This window comes from Furipterus horrens, unplaced genomic scaffold (genome assembly GCF_987537825.1).
Source record: "Furipterus horrens unplaced genomic scaffold, mFurHor1.1.pri manual_scaffold_13, whole genome shotgun sequence".
In the NCBI taxonomy this organism is placed as follows: Eukaryota; Metazoa; Chordata; class Mammalia; order Chiroptera; family Furipteridae; genus Furipterus; species Furipterus horrens.
The window spans coordinates 30,874,952-30,886,524 of NW_028327183.1; the positions used below are offsets into that span (position 1 = coordinate 30,874,952).

The 11,573-nt window shown below is 55.0% G+C and overlaps 1 protein-coding gene across 1 annotated transcript; it reads left to right on the forward strand.

The window, feature by feature from the left end:
- Positions 1–224: 224 nt before the first annotated feature.
- LOC149994371 (speedy protein E4-like) lies at positions 225–4,911 on the forward strand. Its single transcript, XM_090259057.1, has 7 exons — positions 225–333; positions 869–1,081; positions 1,732–1,790; positions 2,156–2,241; positions 3,799–3,970; positions 4,154–4,228; positions 4,882–4,911. Exons 1-7 carry the CDS (start codon positions 225–227, stop codon positions 4,909–4,911), a joined length of 744 nt encoding a protein of 247 aa, XP_090115183.1.
- The last annotated feature ends 6,662 nt before the right edge of the window (positions 4,912–11,573 follow it).

Consider the following 11,573-nt stretch of genomic DNA (forward strand, 5'->3'; position numbering starts at 1 on the left):
CGTCAGGAGAAGTAAGTGCATGCGTGGCACTTACATGGATTCTATGTATGGCAAGTACATATGTGTGTTTGAGTCTTTCAAACTGGTGGCCGGGTGGGAATAACCGATGACATCAGAGGCTTCCGAACCTCCTGATTGGGAGGATCCATTCCGTGGCGCTAGGCAGCCCAGGTGGGCAACTACTTCTGTGATCGCCCACATTTACGGAAGGAGAACAAGGAGCCATGGCTGACACTGACTCAAGTGCCAACTGTGACCACCTTGGCCCAGAGCCGAGCACCTCAGGGAGCCCGATGGAGCTCAGAGTTACTCGGGGGAACGCAGGACAATCAGGTGAGGAAACGGGGGGCGGCGGGATTTGGCACGGTTGACATTAAGGAGGAAGGGGGCCCTGAGCAGGCTGTGTGTGAAAGAAAGGAGAGATTCAGAGCACCACCGGATTACAGGAGATGACAGGAGCTGGGGACCAGGAGATCCCCATGAAAGGACAGCCTGGGAGGCAAGCAAGGAGGGATAGGAGATGAGATTCAAAGATGAGAGAAGGGAAGGGAAGAAACAAGGACGGTCCTTTTGTCCCCCTTCAATGGGAGAAATCCTCTCAAACGAGGAAGACCTTTGAGGACACAGAAGAATAACGGCAAGGTGAACATGGGGGGCGGTGGAGGGGCGGAGTATTGGATTCACCAAAGGAGGAAGATGAAAAGATGGCAGGGGAGAAGGCCGGTAGCCTATGAGACAAGAAAGAATGGAGGGGTTGGTTTCTAGGGACGGGGGGAGAGGTGGGGTGGAAACGAGGTCGGGTTTTGGTGACCAATAGCTGAATTTCAAAGGCAAAAGCCTTATAACGTACCCTGGGTTCTTAACTCAGGCGCCTGTGTGGAATCCACCACCGCTGCTCGGACAACCGCAGCAAAGCGGAAGAGGGGGCGAGCAGAGAGGCGGGAGGCACAGGAGGAGACCGTCCCCACGCCTAACAACACCTGGCTCGTGGAGGACCGGGACGGTCTCAAAATGACCCTGAAAAGGAAGCGCGGTACAACGGTCCAGAGAGAACACCAGGAGGCCTTTGCCAGGCTTCTCAGTAAGCAGATACCCTGGAGAGCCCCCTCCTAGCCTACTCTTAAGTCACAACTTTGAACAACTATACTTTTCCAACAGAAAAGAACTCCCTGCTGGTTGGTGGGCTCTCCTTCCTAGGTGGGCTCCCTATCGAGTCTCAGTGGGGACCCTTAGATTAGGCTAGACTTGAGGAGGGTTTGCACTGGGAATCACGTGGCCTGTGAGTATTGCACCCTCGGAGACTTCTGAGCTCTCACTGGCCTTTTGAATCTAAATACCTTCACGTGTGTAAGGGGAGAGAAGGAGGCCAACTTCACGCCTTGATGTGACTGTCAACAAGACAAAGGACGGAATGGCTCTGGCATGAATGAGCAGGGCTGCATTCATGCGTGATGGGGGAGCAGCACTGAGTCGCTAAGATCTCAGTCACGCAGATAAGCTGCTGCCACCCTACGTGTCGCTCGGTCCCCCGGGACTGGGTGGGTGAGGGTGGTGACACACCTGCCTCCTTTCCCAGGGAACGATCTCCTCTATCCCTCTTCCTGGCAGCCTCACCCTTCGCCCCGCTCCTCAACCTTCCCCCAGAGCGGCACGCTTCCCCTCTTGAGCCCGGTACGCTCCCACGGAAACTCCGTTGCTGTCATCAGGCTCACACTTGCCCTCTCTTCACAGAGGACCCTGTCATCAAACGTTTCCTTGAGTGGGACGCGCAGCTGAGAATCTCAGATAAGGTGAGAGGGGTTCCTGCTCTACCATCGACCCTCGGATCAGGCGGCAGTTTCCTGAGCCCGCAGTCCCCCCCCCAACCTGCCTTCGGGGACCTAGGCGTGTCTCGCAGTGCGGACGGCAACCCTGCCTCTGCCCCGGCTCTTCTGGGACCTGAGCCCAAGGCTTGTCCCTCTTCTCTCAGCTCTTGGGGACTCCCCCTCGCTGCAGCTTCTCAGAGACCCTCCCGATGCCGGCCGGCCCAAACACAGAGCATCTCTGAGACCCTAGGCGCCTGCCATGCCGGGAGCATCAGCCTTTCCCTTGTCCCGCTCTTCTTCCTCTTTCACAATGTGAGTCCTCGTGTGTGTCTTCCTCCTCTTCCCACCAGTACCTGCTCTCAATGGTCCTGGCCTATTTGAGCCGTGCCGTCCTGTTCTCCTGGCAGTACCGGCGCATCCACTTCTTCCTGGCCCTGTGAGTACCGTGCTGAACCCCATCAGTCACTTTCATCCTCTGGGGAGCGCGGGGACACGAGCGGGTCTCCGACCTCTCACCTGCTTTCCACCCCATTTCTACCGTGTACACTGGGGATGAACTTGATAGGACTGGACTACAGCGTGTCTTACACTGTTCTTAGGAAGACCCAACAACACCAATGTCCGTTACAAGACTGAAGAAACCACAAGAAAACATCAGGTCCTCACAAACATTTCACACCACCCTTCCCCTGAGTAAACAGGCTTGAGACGAACCGTTCCTAAGTCTTCTCCCCCACATCCCGCCACACCTCTCGACGACACCACATGTCACGGTCCTTCTCCTCAGTGCAGGCCCCCGTCACATACCACAGATCGATTGTGAATACTCGCCCCGGGTCCCGGGCCGGCCTGTTCGGCTGTTTCGAGTGCCGTGCGGTCCACCGAAGTGTTGCGGGTTCGGTCGCGGTCAGGGCTCCTGAAGGAGGCGACCGATCCGGGTTTCTCGCTCACGTCAATGTCTCTCCCTCTCTCTGAATCAATGCACATCTCCTCGGGGGAGGAGAACAAACAGTAAGACCCAGGGCTCTTTCTTACCAATCTCCCTGAATGGACTTCGAAACACAGCTCTAACCACTTCCCCACCCCCCCACCCAACAAGTCCACTGGCTCATGTTGTTCTCAACCGAGGCCAGAGTTCTCGCTGTGAAATCAGCTCTCTCTGCACCCTCCATCAAACCCGGTGACCACCCGGACACTCCCCTCTTCGTTTCGCTGCTCTTCCCAACACCCTTCCCTGACTGTATATTGTGCTTTCTGTCGCGGTACTTTTACACGCATGTAACTGAAAGACACAATCTCCTCTGAAACTAACTCAAACGCCAAAACCTTCGGACCTCCTCACTTCTGCACCCCGGTAGCCAAGGAAAAGCATTGCTAATTTAAATAAACAAACAAACAAAAAGCACATATATATCAACGGGTTCTTAAAACACTCGGCACCCTCCTCTTCATGTCGCACAATCTGTATGACATTGAGTCTCTGAGGGCATCAGTTTTGCACTTGACGAGGACACAAAGCGTTCGGTCATTCGTCCTATGAAACCTTACAAAGTGCACCTCCAGGGCCAGGGAGTGTGAGGATGGGAGCATTCAGAAGGGCCCCTGAGGGAATGCGCCAAGGAACCCAGTCCTGCCTCAGTCACTTGGTAGGAAACCGTGAGGACTGAGATGGGCCAGTCGGCTCCTGCCCGCAGGAGCTGTCCAGGGGCTCACACGACAGGGAGACGGGTGTGCGCGCGCACGGCAGGGTCAACGAAGGGGGTGGGCTTCCCCACTCAGTTCACTGTATCTGCATCGTCAAGGTAGGAGAGGGGCCCTTCAGCTGCCTGCTCAGCAGGGGCTTCTTGTGCCTGGGAGGCGCTCTGCGACCCTGCATGGGGCTCCTGCGGGTCCTGTGTGAAGGCCGTCCTGCCTGCGTCCTCTCTGGGAAGCTGACTGCAGGCAGGGCCCCTCTCCGTCTGCTCTCAGCTGACACCCTGATGGCTTTCCTCAGCTACCTCGCCATTGACATGGAAGAGGACCGCTGCGCCCCTAAAGAGGCCATCATTTTCTTCCTCTACGGGAACAACAACCGCGCCTGGCGTCCCATGTTCCAGAAGCAGCGGTTTGAATTCTTCCGCTCCATGGGCTACAGGGCATGGGTCACCAAGGAGGAGTGTGAAGAGGTAGGTGGGCGGCGGGGCTCTGGTGGAGGGCGGTGCCGGGCTGCGGAGGGAAAGGGTCCTGGGCCTCACAGCTGGGACTGGGGGGGTGAGAGAGACGGGGGTGGGGGGAAGGGGCGGACAAGGGGAGGGTCGTGGGTCCACCTGGAGAGCCCTCACCTTTTCAGGGACTCTTTGTCTTTCCAGATCCAGGCCTTCGATCCCCAGCTCTGGGTGTGGCGGCGAGACCGTGCCCTCCTTTCTCAGACCCCGAAGGCTAAGGTAGGTGTGAACGGAGGGAGGGCTGTGTCCCCACGGGTGCAGACGGAATCATCTGTGGACCCTGGAGGAAACCCGACACATTTAACTGCACCGCCCATGATCGTCGACCCCATCCCTCTCCGTCACCCTGCCACACGTCTGAAGCACACCCACCAGGCACACAGCCAGGCATGTGCCGGAACTCCTTTAGCTTTACCTTGTCCCAAAAGCACTTCCCCTGCCCTTCCATTCTAAACGATAGCTTTGCGGAATAGAGTTCTTTATGAAACAGGGCATGAAACGCACTCCTGGTGTGGCAGGGCCGCTCCCCACTCCCGGCTCCACTCTCTTTCTCTTGTCTTCAAACTTTCCGCTGCTGTGGCAGGAAGGCGACAGCCTGGAGAGCAGGAAGGCCGCCTGCCCCTGGCCTGCGCTGGCCTGACTGGGACATCCTTCGAGCACACTGTCCTCGGCACCAGGTTGGTGTCTCAGACCCCAGGCTGGGGAGAAACCACGGGAACCAGCCCCTCTGGGCCAGCACTGCCCATCCCTGGCCTTGGTTCAGAATGCACCGACCCTCTGCTGGGCAGAGCTGGGATTCTTCCCATCTGAGAAGTGGGCGGCCTCTTGGGAGCCTATCTCATTTCACCGGCCTTCTCCCAACATCCCCTAAGGGGCGCCACGCCACTACCACTTCTCGGTGAGGTGGCTCACGCAGTCCTCGGTGCATTGGACGGTCTCTTTGACATTCTCTCACAGCAGAGTCTCCGGCTCGGTGCAGCAGGCATTCCTCCGGGTGCTTCTCAGTCACATTCGCGGTTCATTCACTGAGGCTGCTTTCACCCGCGGCAGCAGCTCGGCTCACGTTCTCCAGCATGATCTTTCCAAAGGATGGTTTTCCTCCAATGATGTCTTGTCTCCGGTCCCTGAACAGCCACCAGACAGCCTCCTCTTCTCAGGAAACCAGACACGTTGTTTCCCAGAGGAGAGGCAAGGCCTGCAGGGAGTGGCCTCGAGCTCACTGTGCTCCCTGGGAGCTGGCCTGGCTCTGTGGGAAGGGAGGCGGACAGGTTGCCACACTCCTGGGGCCTGGGTCTCCACCCTGCACTCGCATGAGTGGCCACCCCACCTGGGGAGCACTTGTGAGCCTGCAGGGTACCTGGCACCTACTGAGAGCTCAAGCTGAAGATGAGGCAGACACGGAAGCCATTGTCCGCGCGCTCACACTAAAAAGCCTTCAAAGGCAAGAAGCTGATGAGCATGTCTCGAGCTACTACTGTGACCAGGGTCCTGAGGCCTCGCTTGGGTCCCATGGTGCTGTCATGTGAGCCAGCAGGGAGGGCGGGTCAAGAGCAGCAGCCACAGGGCTGTGGTTTCGCTGCCCGGTGTGTTAGCGGCTCAGCGCACACGGCTGGGTATCTGTTTATTTCATTAAAATAAAGTTTTCTTTTTATTAACCTTGGGGAGAGAATGAGTGATATCAACGTGGATCGTTGTTCCACCTATTTATGTATTCACCGGCTGCTTCTTGGATGCGCCCTGATGGGGGATCGGACCCACAACTTAGGCACACAGGAACGCCACTCTAAGCAACTGAGCCTCTCAGCCAGGGCACGCACATGGCCGTTCACAGTTAAAATCAAGGGTACAAATATCAAAATTCAGAACCTCAAGTGCAGTGACCACATTTCATGTGCTCAATAGCCACATGTGCCTTTTGGCTCCTCTACTGAAAGGTACTGATCTAGAATATGCCACTGTAGAAAGTTTTCCCGGATGGAGCTGTATTACACGGTACTCGCTCAGTAAATAGTAAGGCACAGAGAAGGGATAAAGAGAGTAGCAGGAAAAAAGAGAAGAGGGGGGTAGATGTTGCTTTGTGCTACCAGACTGGAGACCGAGGTGCCACGGATCACGGGAACAACTTTCCCAAAACCCCTTCACAACTGTTTGGAACACATTCTGCCCAGAAGGTCTCAGAGGTCAGGGCGTTACCTGGAGACAGCAGTCCGCAGCCACAGCAGACAGCAGGTAAAGTCGAGGCCAAGCTGGGCCATGGAGCAGCAGCTTCCAGTCCTGGCCTCTGAGGAAGTGCCAGACCAAAGGCTTGCAGACAGCGCCCTCTTGTGGCTCCTCGCGCCAGCTTCAAGAAAACACACACAGGCAGGGAATGCTGGGGCTCAGGTCTCATAAACTACACAGCACCCTGATGGGTGGGGTCACTGCAGCAAAGCTGCCACTGCATTAAGGACAGGTGGCTGTCACTGCCCTGGAGCACATCTGGACCGATTTCTGAACGATGGGACCAAACCCTCCCCCATACCTGGAACAAAATCACCACTGCCGCCACTGAGGCCCAAGCGCCACGTTCTCCACAGCACCTCCCCTGCCACGTTGTCTGCCGTAGCCTCTGAGGGGGTCTCCCTTGTCCACTCGCACCTTGCATCCCAGGCCATCGATTCGGCCATAATGCCTTTTCCCAAACACAAGTGTGACGCACTTGTGATCTTCTAAAAACCCCCCACTGTCTCGCCCCAGCTCCATCTTCTATCGCCGTCCCCTCCCAAGCATGAGTCTCCTACGTGGCTTGCACACCCCGCACTGTCACCTGGCGGCCTCCACACGGTGTGCCTCTGCCCAGACATTCTGTTCTCACCCTTCACTGGTGGAAAATGAGACTCATCTTCAAGTCTCAGCTCAGATGGCCCTGCCCCTCGGAACATTCCCTCACCCTCAAGACCCAGTCAGCGTGCCTTATCTTATCGATGGTTCCTCATCCCAGAGCCTGAGGCAAGGGCCGAGGACCAGGGTTTTAGTGGGAGTAATCCAGGCGGGCTGGTAAGGGAGGGCGGAAGTGAGACAGGGAAGGAAAGGAGCCAGGATAAAGGACATTTCCAGAGGGGGACTTTGGAGGGGGACATTTCCTGGCGCCACCGCAGGGATCTCCAATGTCACAGCCCTTGGGGTCACCCGGGGAGCCTGCGGAAGCCGTACCCAGCCCGCTACCCATTACGTGAGAATCCGCAGGGTGGAGCAAGGGCATCAGTGTTTTCTCTGTGTGGGAAAGACGAACTGCTTACAATCTCCTGAGACCCAGCTTGGGTGCGTCTGGGTCAGGCCTGAGGACCTGGATTCCCAAACACATCCTGGGGAAGCGGTGCTGTGGTCTGGGCCCTACCAAGGAGCCAGGGTGCCTGCCGCCCAAGTCGTGCAACTCCAAGGCCCGCCTGACAAATCCGCGCAGGGCTGAACCCGCCCGGTGGCCCGAGGACTTACCGTGATCTTCGTGGCCCTGGCATGCTTCCCATGGAAGCTGAGCACGACACTCTCCAGGCCGTGGCTGCCGTAGGTGCCTTTGAAGAGGCCCGGCCTGATGAGGTCCTCCGGGTGGCTGGGCGGGAGGTAGATGCGGCGGCAGGTCAGGCCGTTGCTGCGGGGAGGGTGACGGGAGAGCGTGGCAGAGCCGCACGGGGCTGCAGCGGTGCAGAGCCCGCACCTCCCCGCCCCACCGCGGGGCCCAGGCCGTGTGGCTGACCTAGGATGCCACATCCGTAGGGAGCAGGGGCACCCCATGTTCCCGAGCCATGCTCACCCCACCCACAGGTGCACAGCACCCTCACACCTTCTCTGATTCCAATGAGGCTTAACCCTTTGAGCGCCATGCGTCACTGTTAAAGTTTGTAGGAGAAATGCCATGTTATTTTGCTCAGAAATGCAGTTGATGGAAAATGTCTATAAGAGCATTATTCATGGGCTGAAAATTTCACGACATGTAGTAAATACCCCCTTCTTTTGTAAGCCGTGTCCTTTGACACCATTTAGCAAAAAGTTTACTGCATTAAAATTATTTTGTGACAACAATTATTTTAGAAAAAAAACTCTTTCCTTCAATATGGCTTTTGAAGTATAATATGTGGCATAATATAAAACCGATGATTACAATCTGAAGAAACACTGCGCTACAATGATAACAAGCACTTGTCCAAGGCGATTCTTAGAGCAGGAAAAAGGGGCTATCATTTAGTAGTCTCAGGGGTATTGAAAAAACAACAGTGAGGAATGGTGTGGTTGGAAAGAACAAATGCTTTTAATTGGATGCAGAACCAGTGGAGAGGTCCAACTAGTGACTCTTTGGGGAGTGACATACAGCACCACAGCCTAAACAACACACAGAAGTAGTGGGGGTAGAGCCCTGTTTCCTCCCATTTCTCCTGCTCTGTACGGACACGGGCTTGTAGCTACAGACACCATGGCAAACTCGCTGGCACCAAGACCGGGAAGAGAGAGGAGGCCTGGCCCCTTGCCCGCACACGGCTGCCGTACCTAAGGGAGCCCGAGCACACACTCACCTGGATGTGGCCGTTGTGCGGCCCGCTGTGGCCATACATGCACTCCGCCGTGGGTCGATTTCTTCTCCGTCAGGTGAATTCTAAACCAGGGCTTGAATCGCATGGGGTCATCCACATCAGGGCCATGGGGAGGCAGGTACATCCAACCGATAATGAACGAGCCGTCCCACCTGTAGGAAGGACAAGGGCGCACGTCCACAGGAGGGTTACCTGAGGCACCAAGGCAGAGGTTCCTCACCCGCAGCTCTTCACAGTGACCACCCACGTCTGCATGCTCCAGGCCCACGGAGCACCTCAGGGCCAACACACATCAAGATACCCCTGATCTATCACAATGGGACAAGCATGGCCCTGCCCATCAAGTGCTTGTTCATGACAGAGTCGTTATCTAATGAAAAACAACGTGAGCCCTGGCTACTGTGGCTCAGTGGATTGAGTGCCCGACTGCAAACCAAAGGGTCACCGGTTCCATTCGCAGTCAGGGCATAGGCCTGGGTTGGGGGACAGGTCCTCAGGTGGGAGCGTGTGAAAGGCAACCACACATTGATGTTTCTCTCCCTCTCCTTCTCCCTCCCTTCCCTTCTCTCTAAAAATAAATAAATATTTCTAAAAGTCAATGAGACTATACTTAATAACAGTGTATTTGATCACTGAAATTTACTGAGAAGACAACTTCAACGTGAGATGATGGATACGTTAACTACCGGTAGCTAGATGGTGGGACCATGCAGTGTGCCTTAGAAATCTTACATTTTTGTCAATTATATCTCAATACAGCTGAAAAATGAACTCTTTAAATGCAAAAAAAGCAGTTAGACCTGAATCCAAGAAAGCCTTTTAGAAAGGGGAGGCAGCTAAACGACACGAGGAAGAAGCGGAATAATCTCCTAAGTGATGCCCAATAAATAGGGCAACTGACCTGAGAAAAAAACGGGGTGCTGATTTCAACAGGACATCACGAGCAAAACACACAACTACAGCGTGCGGGCCTGCTTTGGGTCCCGATTGGAACGAACCCGCTGTCAAAGGCAGTTTTGAGACTATCGGGGAACCTTACATATGCACAGGGTCTCAGGTAATGTCAAGGAATTACCGCTACTTTTGCAAGATGTGATAAGAACGTGGTGCATATGTAGGGAAATACCCACATTTGTAGAGATCCACATTGAAGGATGAACACATGAAGCAACACAGGCCTGGGATTTGCTTGAAACCTCCTAAGAACAGAACGGCAAGGGGCAGAGACAGAGGCCACAAACTTGGCGCACTACCAGTAACTGCTGAATCCCGGTGGCAGGCATTGGCAGTTCATGCTACCATTCCCGCTATTCTTGTGTGTTTGAACCAGTGACAGATAGAAAGGGACAGAACTCAGATCAAAGGACACGCAGTCCCCACACACACGCTCAGCACAAATGCACCCACATTCTCAGTGCAGGGACACGGACAGCCCGGTCGGGAGGACCCCGTAGTCGCTCCTGCCTGCCCAGGAAGAGCCCAGATCTACAGCTTCTAGCTCTAGCCACGGGAGGAGAGAACTTACTCACTCCTGTGGCTGCCTGTCTGAGACGAGAGCCAGTTGCTGTTATTCAGTCATGGCATCCATTTCCCCTGCTTTGAGAAGCTTCTTTTTATTCATTTTTATGACTCACTGCCAGTATGAAAAACAATTCTCACCCCCACCCCCCACCCACCCCACGACTAAAAAGAAAAACATACGCCCACGCTGGGAGCTGTTGGGTTGTCCCTGAGAAAATGCTTTAATAGCAAGGCTTTTGCCCAGTGATATCAAACGTAACATATGTAAAGTGTGTTTCTTAACGAACGCTCCCACCAAAGAATATAAAGCCATACTTATCCCCGTGCAAACCCCACTCGGTGAGCAACCAGAGTCCCCAGGTGGCCCGTCTGGACCACGCTCGGAAGAGCCACACTGAGGCTGTCCGGGGCCGCTGAGAGGCAGACCCACCACTGTTACATGGCGAGCAGCCGGTCTCCCGGACCGGGCTTCTGGCCTGAGCCAGCGAGAAGGGAAGCAGGGGCAGAACACCAGCGCTCCCCGGGGCACCCGACTGTTTCCACTGGGACATCAGCTACAGCAACACCTGGGCCCAGGCGCCTGCCCGGAGTTGGCAAAGTATTAACCGCACATGCCTGGCCCTAGGATTTCTGTTCAGGAGGCCCTGTTCAGGGCACATGCACACCTCACGGTGGGGGAGAAGCTGCTCTACAGAGAACCACCTAGGGCCGCGAAAAATAACTGATGAGAGGTTCCTTGTGATTGCTCCAATGACATATAGCAAGCAGCTGACTTGCCCCTCGGGTAGAAAAGGCACTAAGTTCCATCCACATGGGGCAGCAGTCCTGACTTCACAAGAAACCACACATGAAGAGAAAAGAAAAGAAAAGAAAAGAAAAGAAAAGAAAAGAATTCACACGCGAGGCTCTCGGACTCACCACCACATTCAGCAGTCCTCCACAGGGCCCGATATCCGGCTGCCACAACCCCGAGATGTGTCTGTATCGGTGGAGCACTACAGGAAGAGACAAAGCGGGTCTTCATTTTAGAGCCAGCCAGTCTTCACTTGACAGTGCATCAGGGGACAGGGCAGGAGGGGGAAGACAGGACTATGAAGAAATTACAAAGGCTTGTAACAGCCTTGCACACAAGGAATTCAGCAAAGCTTACCTACAAAACTTCCTAAAGAATTCTAAGAATGAAAACGTCTTTGAAAAGCATAGTAAAACAGACAACGGAGTCCTTTGGAAACCCAGCCTCAGTGTGAGCAGCTCCAATGACAGGGAACTGCTGTCTTGCAAGACATGGACTGAGCTGAGCGCCTTTGTGAAATGACGAGCCTCGCGTCCGTTTACACAGCTGAGGGGGCACGGGAGTCCTTAAGAGGTGGCGGCAGAGCCCACAATGTCATGGGACTGTACATTAAGAATTAAGTTGGGTCTTCTCTCTTTTTTTAAAAACATCGCACTTCCCCACCTGATTTCAAAAGCAAGGCAAC

Bases quoted from the DNA above. Each gene is read 5' to 3' on its own strand.
- LOC149994371 (XM_090259057.1), top strand. From the start codon at position 225: ATGGCTGACACTGACTCAAGTGCCAACTGTGACCACCTTGGCCCAGAG. The intron at 1,082-1,731 runs GTAAGCAGATAC...CTCTCTTCACAG, and splicing joins GGCCTTTGCCAGGCTTCTCA to AGGACCCTGTCATCAAACGT. The intron at 1,791-2,155 runs GTGAGAGGGGTT...TCTTCCCACCAG, and splicing joins AGCTGAGAATCTCAGATAAG to TACCTGCTCTCAATGGTCCT.